This window comes from Tursiops truncatus, chromosome 12 (assembly GCF_011762595.2).
Source record: "Tursiops truncatus isolate mTurTru1 chromosome 12, mTurTru1.mat.Y, whole genome shotgun sequence".
Classification (NCBI taxonomy): domain Eukaryota; kingdom Metazoa; phylum Chordata; class Mammalia; order Artiodactyla; family Delphinidae; genus Tursiops; species Tursiops truncatus.
In genome coordinates, this window is record NC_047045.1 from 10,809,214 (window position 1) to 10,826,341 (window position 17,128).

The window sequence follows — 17,128 nt, forward strand, 5'->3', positions numbered from 1 at the left end:
CTTAAATGTCAGTTGTGAACAGCGCATGGTTTTCCTTAAATCATGCGTGGCCCAGGAGCCCAGTAACCTAACTTATTGTTTTTCTGGTCAAAACAATAGCTACATCATTGAATGAAGTGGCTTTCACTGTCAAAAAGAAAAATAGAACCGTAACATGGAAACTGTTTTTGACAAGGACTAGAAATCCCAGACCTGTTCATTGGAGATTTTAAACCACTTGTTTTTCTCAAATATTTAAATTGCAGTGCGTGCGGCTCAGTTTTTCAAGTAAGACTCTGACCAAACTTAGCTGAAAACACATTATATTTTCTCTATTGGAATAAAAACAGGAAAAAAGTAGGTTTCAGAATTCTGATGCTGCATTTGGCCATCACAAGAATGGCTAGAGGCAATAGTGAAGATGCTAAAAAAGAAAACGTTGGTGAAGTTCTCACTTTCCATTCATGTCAGAGAGAGTAAGGAAGTTGATAACAAATACTCTTCTTTTAGCACAGGGATATTTTTATCAGCTTTTAACCAGAGAAAGTGATTGGGCAGCCAATTTTACTTAATTTATTTGTATACAATTTTGACACTTGTGGTAAACTAAGTCAAATTATGTTTAGAATGTTAGTTTTCTGTGTGTTTCTATGAGTGCTAGTTGCCTCTTTATTATGATAAATTGTAAATATTTTCCATTCATGGCTATTTCAAAGAAAATTCACCACCCACTAAGTATGTATCTTGTCTGACCCTTTATAAACAACATTTCATGAATCATTATTTTAAATTTTAGAAGTGTCTGTTAATTCTGATTATGCTGTTACTTTGTAACTCAGGAGCTATTCATAAGACTATGAACTTGAAGGCAGTACTCTAATTTCCTCATAAACTTTTGGAGAAAACCATCTTTTTGCCTATCTCATCTATCACGATGCAGCTGAGAGTTCTCTAATGATGCATGTCTGGCTTAAGACAAGGAAGGACTCCTCACACGAGACCTACTTGGTTTGGGTTCCCTCCTGTTTTGCCCAGGGAGCAGAGCTGGAGGTTTGGATTTTCAGTTTCATCTAAACCAGCTCAGGAAATGTACTCCATACCTGTAGACTGTGTCTGCAAGTCCCCTTCTCTGGGCTTGTTGCTCCTGGTGGAAGAACTGTGCTAATTGTTGATATTAATGGCAACTCTTGGAGGGCAGCCACCTGAAGGGTAATTTCCATAAACACTGATCTCATCTCCATGATCTCATCTCTCTGAAGGTTTTACAATAACTCATACTTGGAACTGCCATTGTTGATGTGATTCAGGGCCTTGGAGGCACTTGGTCCTCACCTGAGGTTGGTCCATCTTCCCACAGAAGTACCTCCTCTAGTGATGGAGGGACCTGGAGCTTCCCTTCCTTTCCCTTCCCTTCCCTTCCCTTCCCTTCCCTTCCCTCCCCTCCCCTCCCCTCCCCTTCCTCCTATATCAGATTGAGTTCACACGTAAACTCTTCTACCTGGTAGATTTACTCCTGAATTGGAAATTGAGGGAGAATGTCTTGGCCTCTTTTGCTCACTTCCTTTGTGAACATTAGAAAATTACTCTGCTTTTCTGTGATCCTTGACCAGCTCTGACAAAGGAAGAGATTATATGTTGCATTTTCTTCAAGGTTAATTAAAACATGTTAGAGTGAACTAAGGTTGTGTTAATAGTGCCTGTCATTGAATTTTTTCCATTCTTGTTTATTTTGCTTTTTGAATATGTAAAACATTAACGTGCTTCCAAAAATCAAACTTATTCTAAAAGGTGTATGCAAAGGGGTATCTTTCCCTCTCGGATCCCTTCTCCCTACTCTCTGGGGGTAACGTTCTTGTTTAGCTTCTCTCTCTCTCTCTCTTTCTTTTTCTCTCTTAGCAGAAATTAACGTATGTTTTTTTATTTTCTCTTTTTCTTACACAAAAGGTAGTACACTATGTGTGCTATTTTAGACTTTGCCTTTTTCACTTAACAGTATATTCAGGAAATTGCTCTTCATCAGCTCAGAGAGAGTCCTCATTCTTTTCCACAGCTGCATAGTACTCTGTTGTACACATGTACCACAGTTTATTCAACCCGTCTCCAATTTGGTGGCATTTAGGTAGTTTCCAATGTTTTTGCAATTACAAATAACGCTGCAATCAATAGTCGTCTGCATATATATTTTTGTGTTGTTGGAGGTATATCTTCAGATATATCCTTAGAAGTAGGATTACTGGGTCAAAAGGTATAGACATTCTACTGCACAGGCGTTGTACCATTTGGAATTCCCTCTAGCAACGGATGAGTACTGGTTTCCTTACAGTCTCCCCAACAGGATGAATGGTCAAGCTTTTGAATCTTTGCTAAAGTGATGGGTAAGAAATGGTATCTCCATATGTAGTTTTCATTTGCATTTTACCTATTATGAAGTTGAACATTTCTTCCTGTCTTAAGGTCTGTCTCTCTTTATTTTTTGTGAAATGTCTGTACTTGTCTTTTGTCCATTTTTTCTCTATAGGAGTTTTTATCTTTTCCTCTAAATTAAAAAAATTCTTTATGTAATCTATATGTGAAGATATATAGTATTAATATATAAAAACATATACATAGACTTGTATAGTATTAATGTTAGGAAGATTAGCCATTTATCCATCTTATATGTTGCAAATATTTTCCTTTAATTTGTCATCTGTTTTTCAACTTTGTTTATAGTGTTTTGCCATGGAAAAGTTTGAAACAATTTTTTTGTAGTCAGTTATTTTTTCTTAAAAGTTTGGTGGTTAGAAAGTCTTTTTCTACACCTATGTTACGGAGTGATATCTGTTGTTTACCGAGAGAATGTAAAAGGTACTGTGCGAAGAGCTTTTCATATATTAATCATTGAAAGAGCTCTATGAATTAGTAGGAAGCAGCAGCTTTGGAGACAGATGGACCTTGGCTAATGCCTAATTTCAGTTCCTATGAGCTGTGTGACCTCGCACATGATATATTCTAAGTTCAGGTCTCTTCATCTCTAAAAAGCAGATAGCCTCTACATCGTAGAGTTGTGGCATTACCTGAGTTAATACCTGAAAAGGGCTTTGACCAGTTCCTGACACCTAGTCACAGTTGGATAAAAGTTGCCTGGTTAGTTACCATGCTGTAATATTTCAGTTTTAAACATAAAGAGTATAACCTAACGCTCCCTTCTTCAAATTAAGACAACTCTCTCATCACTTAAATGCTGTTTCCATCTCTTTTACCATAGGTCTTAAGGATCACCATGAAACAGTGTCTTGTTTTTTTATGCATTTTTTTCTTACTGTAGCTTGAATCAGATACTCAGATCTAGCTGGGGTTTCTTGTGGAAAGGCTTAATGAGAAAAGTTGGGGACCTGGCAAGAGCAAATTCACGAATTTTAAATGACTAACACTCATATTTTGTTAGTCAAATATGAATAATTAATTATAGGTATTGATGCTTCTAAAATGTGGTATTCATAAAGTAAAATGTTTTTGTTACTAGAGTTTATTGGGGATTGAATTCAACGTTTCACCAGTGAGTATGTTTGCCAGGCACTGCATGGCCATGCTGCTGGGTTCATTCTGTGTGCCCTCCCCTCCTGTAGTAGAATCCTATAGTTTTCGGGAAGAATTCTTGGTTATCAGAGGATCACTGATAAAGCCTTGCGTTGGAAATGTTTCTGGCTTCTGCTTACTTTTTATTGATAAATTATGGCTAATATCATTTTTAGCGAGTTGGTTTGTTGGGCTTGTCCGGTGACTCTTTCAGTGTTTGGCCTGTGATTTCTCAGTCACTGGACTTTGAGACCTGCACGCATTGCTTTGCAAATATGAAACATCTGCCTCTGTTTGCAACCACTTATTTGCAAATATGAAACATCTGCTTTTATTAAAGCAGATCTGTGAGCCATAAGCCCTTCCCAATTTAGTTCTATACTGAGACTTCATTACCACCACCATGTTCTTTTTATTTAGTGAGAACTTAGAGTTGACGTTTGGGCGCACAGGTCAGTTTGGGGGCATACCTCAGTTGGTCATGACCAAAAAATTCTAGAGCCACTGTGTTAGATTATTTAGCAATTTTCTCCCTTCTGCTGGTGGTCTAAGAGTAGAAAGTATTTTTACTTCTCATTTTAGCTTTAAATTTTAGTTATGATACTGTAGCTAGTATTTTTCTTAGGTAGCAAACAATTTTAGATGACTAAGCATTGAAACCATTGTAGTTTACACTACAGAGTTAAATACTCCGCTTTTTAATTTACTTGCTTTTGAATGGATAGAACTGTTGTCTGTGTGATGGTATTCTTCTGACTTTATTCCAGTTTGGGGCTATCACGGTTCTTATTTTATGCATTCTACTTGAAAAGTCCTGATGTTCTTAATCTCCCACAGCACATGATATAGAAAATATTCAACGTTAGTTGATTTCATGTCTTCTTTCCCATTCTCTGCCCATGTTTCCTCAATATGAAGTCATGATTAGAAACTTCCCTTCATTGCAACTTGATTACGTTGATTATCTGTCTATTTTGGTGTCTTCAGGTTACCAGAGAGAACTTCTCTATCAGAGGGAAGATGGCTCTTTCAGTGCTTTTGGGAATGATGACCCTTCTGGGAGCACTTGGTAAGTGTTTTTGCCAATGGAACAAATCCATGTCACCGAATGGGCTCTCACTAGGTCACGATGGCCATGAAATTGACAGATGTGTCTCTGTATCAGCTTGGAGGCTGCTTTTTCCATAGCCTGGCTTTAAAAGAGATTCTCCTTTTTAAATATGGTTTTAAAACACTAGTACATCAGACGTTTTTATTTAGAAAAGATAAGTCATAAATCCCCCTCTTTTTTGGTGGGAAAAGCAGCAATAAAATATGATGATGGTGCAGCTGGTAAGAAAAATTGGTTAGAAATATGGAGTATTGTGACATAGGTCTTTTTTTTTTTTTTTTTTTTTTTTTTTTTGCCGTACACGGGCCTCTTACTGTTGTGGCCTCTCCCGTTGCGGAGCACAGGCTCCGGACGCGCAGGCTCAGTGGCCATGGCTCATGGGCCCAGCCGCTCCGCGGCATGTGGGATCTTCCCGGACCGGGGCACGAACCCGCGTCGCCTGCATTGGCAGGCGGACTCTGAACCACTGCGCCGCCAGGGAAGCCCGACATAGGTCTTTTTTTAATCGGACACAATCAACACTAATTCTGTATTAATACAGTCAATGTAGTTTCTTTTTTCTTTTTGGAAGATGTTGGGGGTAGGAGTTTATTTATTTATTTTTGTTGTGTTGGGTCTTCATTTCTGTGCGAGGGCTTTCTCTAGTTGCGGCGAGCGGGGGCCACTCTTCATCGCGGTGCGCGGCCCTCTCATTATCACGGCCTCTCTTGTTGCGGAGCACAGGCTCCAGACGCGCAGGCTCAGTAGCTGACGCGCAGGCTCAGTAGCTGTGGCTCACGGGCCCAGTTGCTCCGTGGCATATGGGATCCTCCCAGACCAGGACTCGAACCCGTGTCCCCTGCATTAGCGGGCAGATTCTCAACCACTGCGCCACCAGGGAAGCCCCAATGTAGTTTCTTTAAGTTTATTTTTTGTGAAAAAACAGTGATGAGGTTAAGTAATGAACCTCCAGAGTTTCCTCCAGAATGAAATCTCCACATGGCTGACTTTGGATGATTACTCTCTCCTTCTACTGTCTTCAGTTCATTTTTCACTCAGAAAAAGATTGGCTAATTCTGTCAGTAGGGTTAGATAAGGTGTGCCGTGGTAACAACCCTCTAAATCTCAGTGGTTTATTAACAAAGGTTGTGCTCACGCTGCATTTCCACTGTGAACTCACCCTGAGCCTCTAGGCTTGCTGCAGCCCGGGGACAGAGGGCTGGAGTATCCAGCAGTGGCAGTTAGAAGCTTCAGCCCGGTGTAAGATTCCTTATCACTTTACCATGAGCGGAGCTGGCCCCATGGCCATGCCTAACTTCAAGTGGGCAAAGAAGTGAATTCTTCTGCGTACCCAAAGTGAAAGAGAACTGCATCATATTGGATATTAGTAATGTTTGCCACACTAAATCTTTTATAGGGTGAAACAGATCTGCTTCATATTTTCTTTTGGCGCGAGTCAGGATGTAGATCCATAAATAGAAAGGTTTCAGTGTTTTATTGCCTGATGTTCTTTTCACCTCAGTATTTAATGTTCTGTAGCAGACACTGACATACTTTTTCTTTAAAGGGTCAGATAGTAAATATGTTAGGCATTGCAGGCCCCATAGAGCCTCTGTTGCATATTTTCCCTTTTTCCCTCCACGCTCTTTCTTTCTTTCTTTTTTTTAAAAAAATAAATGTATTTATTTATCTTTGGCTGCGTTGGGTCTTCGTTGCTGCACGCGGGCTTTCTCTAGTTGTGGCGAGCTGGGGCTACTCTTTGTTGCGGTGCGTGGGCTTCTCATTGCGGTGGCTTCTCTTGTGGAGCATGGGCTCTAGGCATGCGGGCTTCAGTAGTTGTGGCACATGGGCTCAGTAGCTGTGGCTCACAGGCTTAGTTGCTCCGCAGCATGTGGGATCTTCCTGGGCCAGGGATCGAATCCATGTCCCTTGCATTGGCAAGCAGATTCTTAACCACTGCACCACCAGGGAAGTCCCCATCCTCACTATTTTTCTCCGTTTAGAAACTGTTCTTAGGTGGAGGTTGGGGGCTGTGCAGTGGGGAGAGGCACATATAAACAGACTGTGGGCTGTGTTTGGCGCAGACAGATTTGGCCTACAGGCTGTAATTTGCTGATTCCTGTCCTATAGGAGAGAAAATATCCATTTCTTCTACTCAAAAGCACGACAGTTTGATTGTGAACTAAACATACTTCATCCACTGCTTTAAGGTTGAGCTAAGTGTGTGATGAGATCTTCCTTGGTAAACACCCGGAACAGTCCAAAGATGAATAACCTTGGACAGTTTATTTAACTCTCTCTGAGTTTCGAATTCTCAACCTTTAAAATCAAGAGGCGGGATTAGATGATTTCCAAGTTCTTACCAACTCTGCTCTTTTGTGAGTTGACCTGGAATTTCCCAGCCACACCCAAGGGGAAGCCGTGCCCACTGGCCCAGCTGAGCTGTTCACTTTGTTGTCTCTTTGTCGTCTTTCTTCCTTTTGTTCTATCTTCAGTGATTGGCCCTTTGGTGAATCTTCTGATGGGGGAAAAGGGTTGTTATTGCTGGTGTTTTATTGCTCAGTATAATTTGGAGGACTGTATAAAGTGTATTTTATGTAATTTTTCCCCCCTTTTCACCAAGGTTGTCAGCTTTTGTTTTAAGATGTTTCCTCGAAGCTGATCCTTACATAGATATTGACCAGAATGTGTTACACAGAGCATATGCTTGGCTCAAAGGACATCAAAAATCCAATGGTGAATTTTGGGAGCCAGGAAAAGTGATCCACAGCGAGCTTCAAGGTGGCAATAAAAGTCCAGTAACCCTTACGGCTTATATTGTGACTTCTCTCCTGGGATATAAAAAGTATCAGGTATTTAATCTTTAATAAATAGTGGGTGGAAAATCACAAGGAAGGGAGGTCTTGATGGGTCAAATACATGTCTGGAAAATTACAGGATTTTGCCATATTCCATCACATCTGAAGCCTCGGATTGGAGTATTCTTCTGCTTTGCATTTGTGGCCACATCCCAAAAGCTGAGAATATATACTTTCCCCTCAATTTAGAACTTCAACACCTGAGGTCATATAAGAGAGGTATCTTTCTCAGGCTATATTTTATGCCCTCCTCTTAGTTCGTGATAGTCAATGGGAAAAACACTAGCAAAAGCTGCACTTCTTATTTTTTATTCCCTCTACGGAATGGTGCCTATTTGCTTGTAGAACCTGGAAAGCAATGTTATTTTTAAAATACATGGCAGATCATTAAATGTCAGTGATCAGGGGTGATTCCCATTGCCTAGGACAAGGGCGGGTGCTTAATAGACACTGAAATGGTTTTTGAATGCATGTTTGAAAATACTTTTTATTTAAATATGTTGGTGACAGGTTATTCTGAATAGTAAAATATATAGTTTTTCTTTCCAGCCTAATAGTGATGTGCAGGAGTCTATCAACTTTTTGGAGTCTGAATTCGATAGAGGAATTTCAGACAATTACACCCTGGCTCTTGTAACTTATGCGCTGTCATCTGTGAGAAGCCCTAAAGCCAAGGACGCTTTGAATATGCTGACTTGGAGAGCAGAACAAGAAGGTAACGTGTGCAACCCGTTCTGCGTTATGAAATGTGTAAACGATGTGAGAAAGTTTTGTACACCAGGTGCGAAGTTGATTACATTTATGTCTTCTGAATGGGATGAAAATGAGATGCAAGTAAGATCAGGAAGGGTTGACATGGCCATTCTGCTGCTACTCTCCCCAAGAGTTTTCTAGAGAACGTGGGGCCTTGGGTTTTTCCTTCTTTTAGATATGTTCTGCCACGTGTCAGTTACCCTTTGAATCGTCTGCTGCCATTTCTGGTTTGGTGGCCTTGAGTGATCATGAAGTCCTTGGTTTTTGGAGAGAATTGGGCTCAAATTCTGGTTCCATTAGTTACCTTTAGGGGCTTCAGTTTCCCCGTCTTAAAATGGGAGTAACAGCTGCTTTAGGGTTGCTGTGAGGATTAAATGAGATAAGGTGCAGGGCTTACCACGTTGTAGGTGTTCGAAAATGTGAATTAAAATGCTAACAGAAATGCAAATGTCAAAAAATGCTGTTAGTGAGCTGTATGATTGTTTTTACAGTTTTGGAATGGGCACTGTGAGTTTTTAATCATACAGCTGCTTATGAGCTACAACAGGACAAAAAGTACAGGTGTTATTACTTTCCAAATGGCCTCTGTGTGGCAGAAGGGCTGGGTGGGCAGAAAGAGTTTTGGGTCATGTCAGTTTATTTAAAGCTCTGTTCATTCAAGAAGGGGTGATTATGGAAAGTGCTTAGAGACTTCTGAGACTGTAAAAAAGAGTGTGTTATTATTAGCAGTAAGTTAGATTACATCCTTGTCACCTGTTGCAGTGCTGGGGACTAGAAGATTATTGCATGGAGGCTGAAGTAGTCCTTGACATTTCTGCTTCTCTGCTTGGCTAAGTGGTAGTTATTTCACATTCCACTGAAGTGCAGTCATCATCTGCATAGTAATATTTGAGAGAACGGGGAGGGGGGACCACATAGCGTGTTCATCTGGCGGCTAGCAGGAATATCTCTAGGAAGGTTGTTAGGGTGGCCAGGGTCCCTCATTTTTTCTTGGAGTCTTGGAGTTTTGAACTTATAACACCACCTCTCAGATAATGAAAAAAGGAGTCTTTCCCATTAGGGCTGGTTAATGGCAGATTCCCAGAACAGGGTTCTTTCCAATGTGTCCTAATATATTTTGGGATGGTCTGGAATAGAGTATGGTTTTTTTTTTTTTGTGGTATGCGGGCCTCTCACTGTTGTGGCCTCTCCCGTCGCGGAGCACAGGCTCCGGACACGCAGGCCCAGCGGCCATGGCTCACGGGCCCAGCCGCTCCGCGGCATGTGGGATCTTCCCAGACCGGGGCACGAACTCGTGTCCCCTGCATCGGCAGGCGGACTCCCAACCACTGCGCCACCAGGGAAGCCCCAGAGTATGGTTTTTTAAAAAAATAATTTATAGCCTTTTGGTCTTGAGCCAAACATATGGAATTTCTCTTGGGAAAATATTTTTATCAAAATGTCCTCAAATATAAGTAAAAGGACAAGGATGAAATTTTATAAGTTTTAATAGTTTAAGAAGTGACATGTAAGTACATGTGTGTGTGTGTGTGTGTGTGAATATGCGTATATTTGCTTGGCATCAATATACACATGTATAGAAATATGTATACTTTTATGCTAGTCAGGGAGAACTTGGACCAGTGTAGGGATGTTTAGTGGTATCAAGTGTAATTTTTCTGTATTTGGCCAGACCATTACTACTTTTCTCCCGCAGGAGACATGCAATTCTGGGTGTCACCAGTGTCCAGACTTTCTGAATCCTGGCAACCAAGCTCCCTGGATATTGAAGTTGCGGCCTATGCACTGCTCTCACACTTCCTGCAGCATCAGATTTCTGAGGGAATCCCGATTATGAGGTGGCTAAGCAGGCAGAGAAATAGCTTGGGAGGTTTTGCATCTACCCAGGTGAGTGATGATCACTTTAAATTTCTTTATAAAAATAATTATATATATATTTATATATATATATATAAACCATTTATAAAATTAAATCTCTCTCTATATATGTGGTTGCTTTATTTCATGACTTCATAGAATTACATGGCAGATAAAAAGTTTAGTAACTTAACTCAAAGGTTTAAGTTACTAATTTTAATTTTTTCTCATCTTTGATATAAACATCGTATCTGATACCCATATGGGATAAATGAGTTCCCTGTCTCACTAGCCATTTGTCGTCTCTGGTACCCGGTACAATAGGAGCTCAGTTCTAGTCAGCGGATGTTTTCTGAGTCTTCCCTGGACTCCAGGTCAAGCAGGTTCAAAGGTGAATCGAGGAGGGTTCCACTCCCAAGGAAGGCGGATGAGTGTGCAGTGGCATCCTAAACGTGACTGAAATTTACTCTTTGGAGGCCTTAATATAGCCTTATGTGCGCACATCTTTTTCTTTTCCCAACAGGACACCATTGTGGCCTTGAAGGCCCTGTCTGAGTTTGCAGCCCTAATGAACACAGAAGAGACAAATATCCAAGTGACCGTGGTGGGGTCCGGTTCACTGAGTCCTGTGAAGTTTGTGATTAGCACACAGAACCGCTTTCTCCTCCAGACGGCTGAGGTGTGGACAAGGGCGTGCCTCTCCAGATGTCTGTGTAGACGCTTCCTTCTGCCGGAGTACCGCTTTATTTCCTTTCTGTTGACTTCAACAAAGACTTGTTCCCAGAGCTCTGTGCTGGCAGGAAGGAGTACCCTCCTTTGGTTGAATTTGCCGAGCTGGGGAAGGGAGGAGGGGTGGAGAACTTTGGACAGATTTGGAAAAGGAGGAAACGTGGGCCCTGTCTTACTGGGAGAGGAATGAATACCCGTTGAGCTCCTATTCTTTGCAGGCCCTGTGCCAGATATCTTTACCTGTGCTATTTATTGCATTTACTTCTCAGACCAAGTACCTTTATCCCCACTGTACATATTATAAAACGGAGGCTAAGAGAGTTTAGCTAACTCTCCCAAGATCATGGTGCTAGTAACAGTAGAGCTAGGATTTGAACCCATGATTTCGAAGACCATGTTCCTTTAGGCTGCACCACATGTCCTCTTAGGTGAATTGATAGAACCAGTAGTAGAAATCTTTCTTTAAAATGGAATGAAGGGCTATGCTAAACCCTAACTTTTTTCCCTTGGTTAGCCTTGTAGGAAGTTGAGGGTAATGGGTGAAAGCGGTAACTTTAAGGCTAGAACCTGAGGGAGAAGGGTGATGGCAAAGGAAAAGGAAGGAGTGTTGGTTCCAGTCAGTGATGGTGTGCCATTGTGTTCTCGGGAAGGCCAGCGACTCGATGCTGAGCGAGGCTTGAGGAGGGAGGAATGACTTGCATTTCTTGTCTTCCATGCTACAGCCCCTACAGAAGGGCAGACCTGTCCACAGCACTAACGTGTACTTCCTCAGCCTTCACCCCCCCTTATCTGGTTGACCCATAACTTTTGACATGTGAGGTGTGTAAAGTTCTTAGAACTTCACAGCGCACACAGCTTACACTCCCAGCGAGGGATAACAGCGGTCTCTTGTGCCGGTTGGAAGGACGTAGATATGGACAATTAGCCTTATTCACCTTTTTCCACCTTTATTCAGCTTGCTGTGGTACAGCCAACTGAAGTTAATATTTCTGCAAGCGGTTTTGGATTTGCTATTTGTCAGGTATGTAATAATGTTTATTTTTGTTTTGTTAGATAGGACTTGCTATACTAATTCTTTGGTTTGGGGCACTGCTAAATCTTTAACTTAGATGATATAAAATTCTTAATGATTTATTTCTGTGACTTAGGCAAGATAAATCACTATCTTTAACAAAAAGTGTTGGAGATGTTACTAGCTGGTGAGTAGACAGCAACTATATAGTTTGATAATCTATAGTTTGATAATATTTCTTGAGTATTATATGCTTTTTGAAGTAAGGATTAAAATCCTCCAATATGATTCATGTGAATTGTTGGGAACTCCCACCTTCTTTTGTAAAAATACAGCTTAGAAATTGTAATGCTGGGTAGAGTTTCTACTATGACTTGATAACCATATAGCATTTTACTTACCATTTCTTAATATTCATTTAACAATATAAAGGTCCACATGGTATTATAAGTAATTGACTTGAAGATAGGAAATGTGTCCCTTTGCTGTAAAATTTTATATTATAGTAAATAAAACAATTAGAGCATGAGATGTTCAGTGCTCTGCTCTAGGAAGAAAATCTAAAGAAATCTACCCTTTATGGTGTAATTGGATACAATAAAATGGAAGTAGTATGTAAAATACTGAATGGAAGTTATTATGCTTAATAATACATGAAAATCATGGGGACCTAAAACCATGTTATTGGGATGCAAAATAATATGTGATAGTACTAAAAAAGATCATGTGCTTGGTTATAAAAAACAAACCAAACAAACCCTGAAAGATTTGCTGAGAAAGTTAAAAAAAAAAGGCTATTATAGAGAAAAAGTACTTTTTCAAAAACCAGTACAACTATTCTTGTTGAGAGAACAGATGTACTTTCTAAGGCACAATGTGAAGGGTACATGGTCAGGTATAATTTGGAAACTTAGAAATGATGTGAAGATTATTTTGTACGATACTCAAAACACAGTAAATGTTTTTTAAAATCAAGGAAAAATCACAGTTATAAAGAACAGTATTCAATGAAAAGGATAGAAAGAGTGAATAATTTGTACTGGTCTTTTTTTTTTTTTTAAAGTCTTTGTTGAATTTGTTACAATATTGCTTCTATTTTATGTTTTGGTTTTTTGACCATGAGGCACGTGGGCTCTTAACTCCCCAACCAGGGCTCGAACCCGTACCCCCTGTGTTGGAAGGCGAAGCCTTAACTACTGGACCGCCAGGGAAGTCCCTTTGTATTGGTCGTTACTAACAAAGACCATGTGAAAATTCTCACTCTCAAGCTGTCTTTTCATATGAAGAGTAAATCCAAAAGTAAATACATAAGGTATTTTAGATACGATTGAAAAATTTTATGTACTTAAACCACCAAATTGGTTGGAACTCATTCTTGATAAACCAAATGTAGATAAGTTACTGAAGTCAGATGATTTTTATTTGAGATTTGAAGGACACAGCAGTAAACATGGTACCTAGTGGTCAGAATGTTCACCAGTCCTATGTTGCATTAACGTGCAGAAAATGAAACGTAGGGACCAATAGGTACTTCTTGTAATGGAGAAAAAAGTTGCAAAAAAGCTGGTCACCCAGAAATAGGTATTGACATTTCCTTTAGTTGATATTTTTGTAAGTGCTCTGGAAAAAGGAGGGCAAGGAAAACTCTCAGGTTTGCAATAAATGATAAAAAGCAAAGCTGTTGGAAATAAACTGCAAGATTTCTTGACGTTCTCTGAGTGAGCAGTTCAGCTCTGTTGTGGACCAAATATAAATGCTAACACTTAGTTATAGATGAATATTAATTATGACCCAGGGGACAAATCTAGTAGTCGTGTTTGTTCTGTGATGAGATTGGTCTCTAAAGGAAAATACGTGCCACGGGAAAGGGGGTAAAGAAAATCACGGAGACTATCTCTCCAATTGATGGAGCCATTCTTCAACTGCGCCAAGAACACTCTACACTTTTAATTGTAGTTTAAGGAAAAGTTGGAGAATGTCCAGACTGAGATATTCCAGAATGATCAAGGGGAGGAAGGATTATATGATGTAGGTGTGGCAGAATAAAAAGTTGGAACTCTTAGGTTTGAAAGATGATTTGAAAGATGAAGGCTTAGAGAGAGGATTTTTTTTTAAAGTATGTAAATCCACAGTGGACACTACACGTTTAGGTCGGAGGGGCATGTGTGTGTGTGTGTGAGATTTAAGTATTAGCAAAAAAAAAAAAATACAGTATTACATATAATAGTAAGGTTTATGAACCTTAGTATCAAAAAAGCGGAAGGGGTGAAGAATTTAAATAGATCCCGATTCGACTTGACACGAGGCAAGCCTAGGAAATTTAGAGGACATTCCCAAGCTTCTGATCTTAGGGTCCCTTTGAGGAAAACACTGGTCCTCACACCTCCTCAGGGTCCCCACAGCTCCATTCACATTGGTGGTGGGCACAGAGTATATGCTGAAAAAGACCCAGTTGACTTGAAATCCATCATTTATTTCATCCTCTGAAAAACATTGTGTGATCGAAAAAGAAGCCTTAGCAGTTGAATAGGTTTTTGTTCCACCAAGGCTCTTGGGTGAAAACATTTTGATTTATCTTACTGATAGTTCCAGTTTGTGAAAAATAACTCCAGTTGGGCAGCAGAGCTTAGAAATTAGTGGATGCTTTCAGGAAACTCGGCGATAGTTTAACTTTTTCCCTCAGGGGAATGTTTTATATTATTTGAAAAAAAAATGCACATGAATATTGTCCACGATGGTCTCTGATACTTGGACTATTACCTAACAATTTTCTCAATTTTAAACATCATCGTTTATAAACTCTTATAATTATATTTGTTAATGATACTTCATTAGCTAGTAAAACTAATTTTTTTTTAAGTTGAAGATTACCAATCTAATTGGGTTTATCCCAAAGAGAATCATTACCTAATATTTAGGATACATAATGAAGGCAAATTATTGCTAGTAACTTATTATTTATGCTTATTTGTTATTTATTACAGCTTAATGTTATTTATAATGTGAAAGAGTCCAGATCTTCCATAATCCAAAGATCTATCCAAGATCAAGAAGCCTTTGATTTAGACATTGCTGTAAAAGATGATAAAGATGATATCAATCACTTGAATTTGAATGTGTGCACAAGGTTGGTCTCTAAGTCCCTCCTTTTTCTCCTTCTCCTTAAAAAAATAGATTTGAAGATTTAATTAAATATATGTGGTTGTTTATATATTTAACTATATTCAATATAACTCTGTATAGTTATTGAACTATATCAATGTAAGGAGTTACATTTAACAAAGATTTCAGTTATGCATTACACTTCAGATTACAAACTAGAAATACTGCTAGTTGTATTTAAGCATTTCTCAACATGCCCAAATTACTTACAAGTTTTCCTTGTATTTATAACAAGTTTGAATATAAAAGTTTAATAAAACTCAGGTTTAATTTAGAAAAACTTTAACGAATCATGTTTAACACTGCAAAATTGATTATTTCTTTTTGTTGGTCATTTTTCTGTTAAGTAATTATTCCAGGTTCATATTTAACGTTTAGTAGTTTTGTGCACTTAACTCAAAACTTCATAAGAGTGTGCAAGTTCAATGAAGAGCATAGTTTTTTTTTTTAGACACTGAAAATATTCCAGTTTAGAAGATCCTTGCATTGGATAATTAGGCACTTAACAGCTTCTGGGAGTACTTAATAAGGTGACTATTAAATTTGCTCTGTGTCCAGAGCATCTGAGGATCTTGTTAAGTCATAAGAAAAAGGTATCCGTTTCAAGACTACTGACTTCATAGATTCAGGGTCTGCGAAGCCGCCTTCAGCTTTCTTGCTTATTCTAATGCACACATAAGTTTGAGAGCAAGTCCTTCAGAAAGTTCTTGAATCAAGAGACTAAAATTTCTTCCCTGTCAATCTCCCCTCTTAGCTCTGCATGATTTGGTGTTCAGCAGGGTGTTACTGCAAGAGGCACTGATATCGGGGAGCTGCTGCCTGCCCTTTTTAAGTATCCCGTAGCGTCTGGTTGACCTTGGGCTGTTGTTGGGCTGGAGGTCACTGATGTGGCCCTGAGCTGCCAGATCCTCTCAAGGTCCTCTGTAGGTGTTTCTCCAGATGGTCAACCTTCTTAGCCATTGCCTGAACCCAGTCTCCTCCATTGCTGCTACCATCCCTACTATCTTGGGCCTTTTTGTTCCTTTTGTTTTTTGGAAAGTATTTTTAAGAATATTATTTATTTATTTATTTTGGCCACGCCAGGTCTTAGTTGCGGCCTGTGGGATCTTCTCTGAGGCATGTGGGCTCTTAGTTGCAGCATGCGGACTTCTTGGTTGCAGCATGTGAACTTCTTAGTTGCGGCATGCAGACTCTTAGTCGTGGCATGCATGTGGGATCTAGTTCCCCGACCAGGGATTGAACCTGGGCCCCCTGCATTGGGAGTGTGGAGTCTTACCTGCTGGACCACCAGGGAAGTCCCAGGGCCTTCCTGTTCCTGATTTTGGTATAAATTGTCAATGTGTTTGCCCCTTTCCTCACCTGTTTGGGCATTTTGAACCAGCAGCTTGGGGATATCAGAATCTCTGCAGTAGCTTCCTTTGCAGCTGAGAAGAAAGTAGGACTCCCGTCATACTTTACCAAGATTGCAACTGGGCTCTGCTCCAGAATAACAACATCAAGTTATTATTATTTCAACAACCACCACCTACATTTATCACAAACTTACATGCCAGGCATTGTATCAATGACTTGCACACATGTCTCATTTAAGCCTTAGAATTACTCTATAAAGTAAGTGCTATCATTATCCCTGCTTTTCTCATTTACTCCTTCAGTCATTCATTCGCTCAGTAAATATTGGTTTAGTCTCCATTATGTGCCAGACACAGTGTCAGGATCTGGAATATAATGGTTAGCCAGAAAGACACAACCTTGTCTTCACAGAACTTACTATTTGGAAGAGGAGACAGAAATTAATAAAAATAAATCCTGAAAACACTGTTACCGAACTGAGGTCTGGCTGCTTGCCGCTCGAAAGTCAATAGCTGAGAGGCAGTTGTTGGTAGAAAGGAAAGACGCTTTAATCAGAAAAGCCAGCAATCTGGGGAGAAGGTGGACTCATGTCCTGAGAACAACTCGGAAGATTCAGTCCAGCTGTGACAGTTTTTAAAGGGAAAAAAGGGAGTAATCTCAGTTAATCATCGAGATGGGGAGTCAGAGCCATTGCCATTCCCCCACCCCCACCCCCCGCCCCCGTTTGCAGGCTTGTGGACTTCTTGTGATCTTTCTTTAGATGTTATCTTGTTCACA

At 39.9% G+C, this 17,128-nt stretch overlaps 1 protein-coding gene across 4 annotated transcripts in view; it reads left to right on the forward strand.

Moving 5' to 3' along the window:
• Positions 1–17,128, forward strand: part of CD109 (CD109 molecule) — a 151,919-nt gene that overhangs the window by 124,070 nt on the left and 10,721 nt on the right. For all 4 annotated transcript variants that reach the window (XM_073789350.1, XM_073789352.1, XM_073789351.1 and 1 more), the window contains 7 exons: positions 4,525–4,606; positions 7,251–7,479; positions 8,035–8,200; positions 9,935–10,125; positions 10,619–10,774; positions 11,780–11,845; positions 14,821–14,963. In XM_073789350.1, coding sequence (XP_073645451.1) covers positions 4,525–4,606; positions 7,251–7,479; positions 8,035–8,200; positions 9,935–10,125; positions 10,619–10,774; positions 11,780–11,845; positions 14,821–14,963 — 1,033 coding nt within the window. The remainder of the gene's footprint in view (positions 1–4,524; positions 4,607–7,250; positions 7,480–8,034; positions 8,201–9,934; positions 10,126–10,618; positions 10,775–11,779; positions 11,846–14,820; positions 14,964–17,128) is intronic.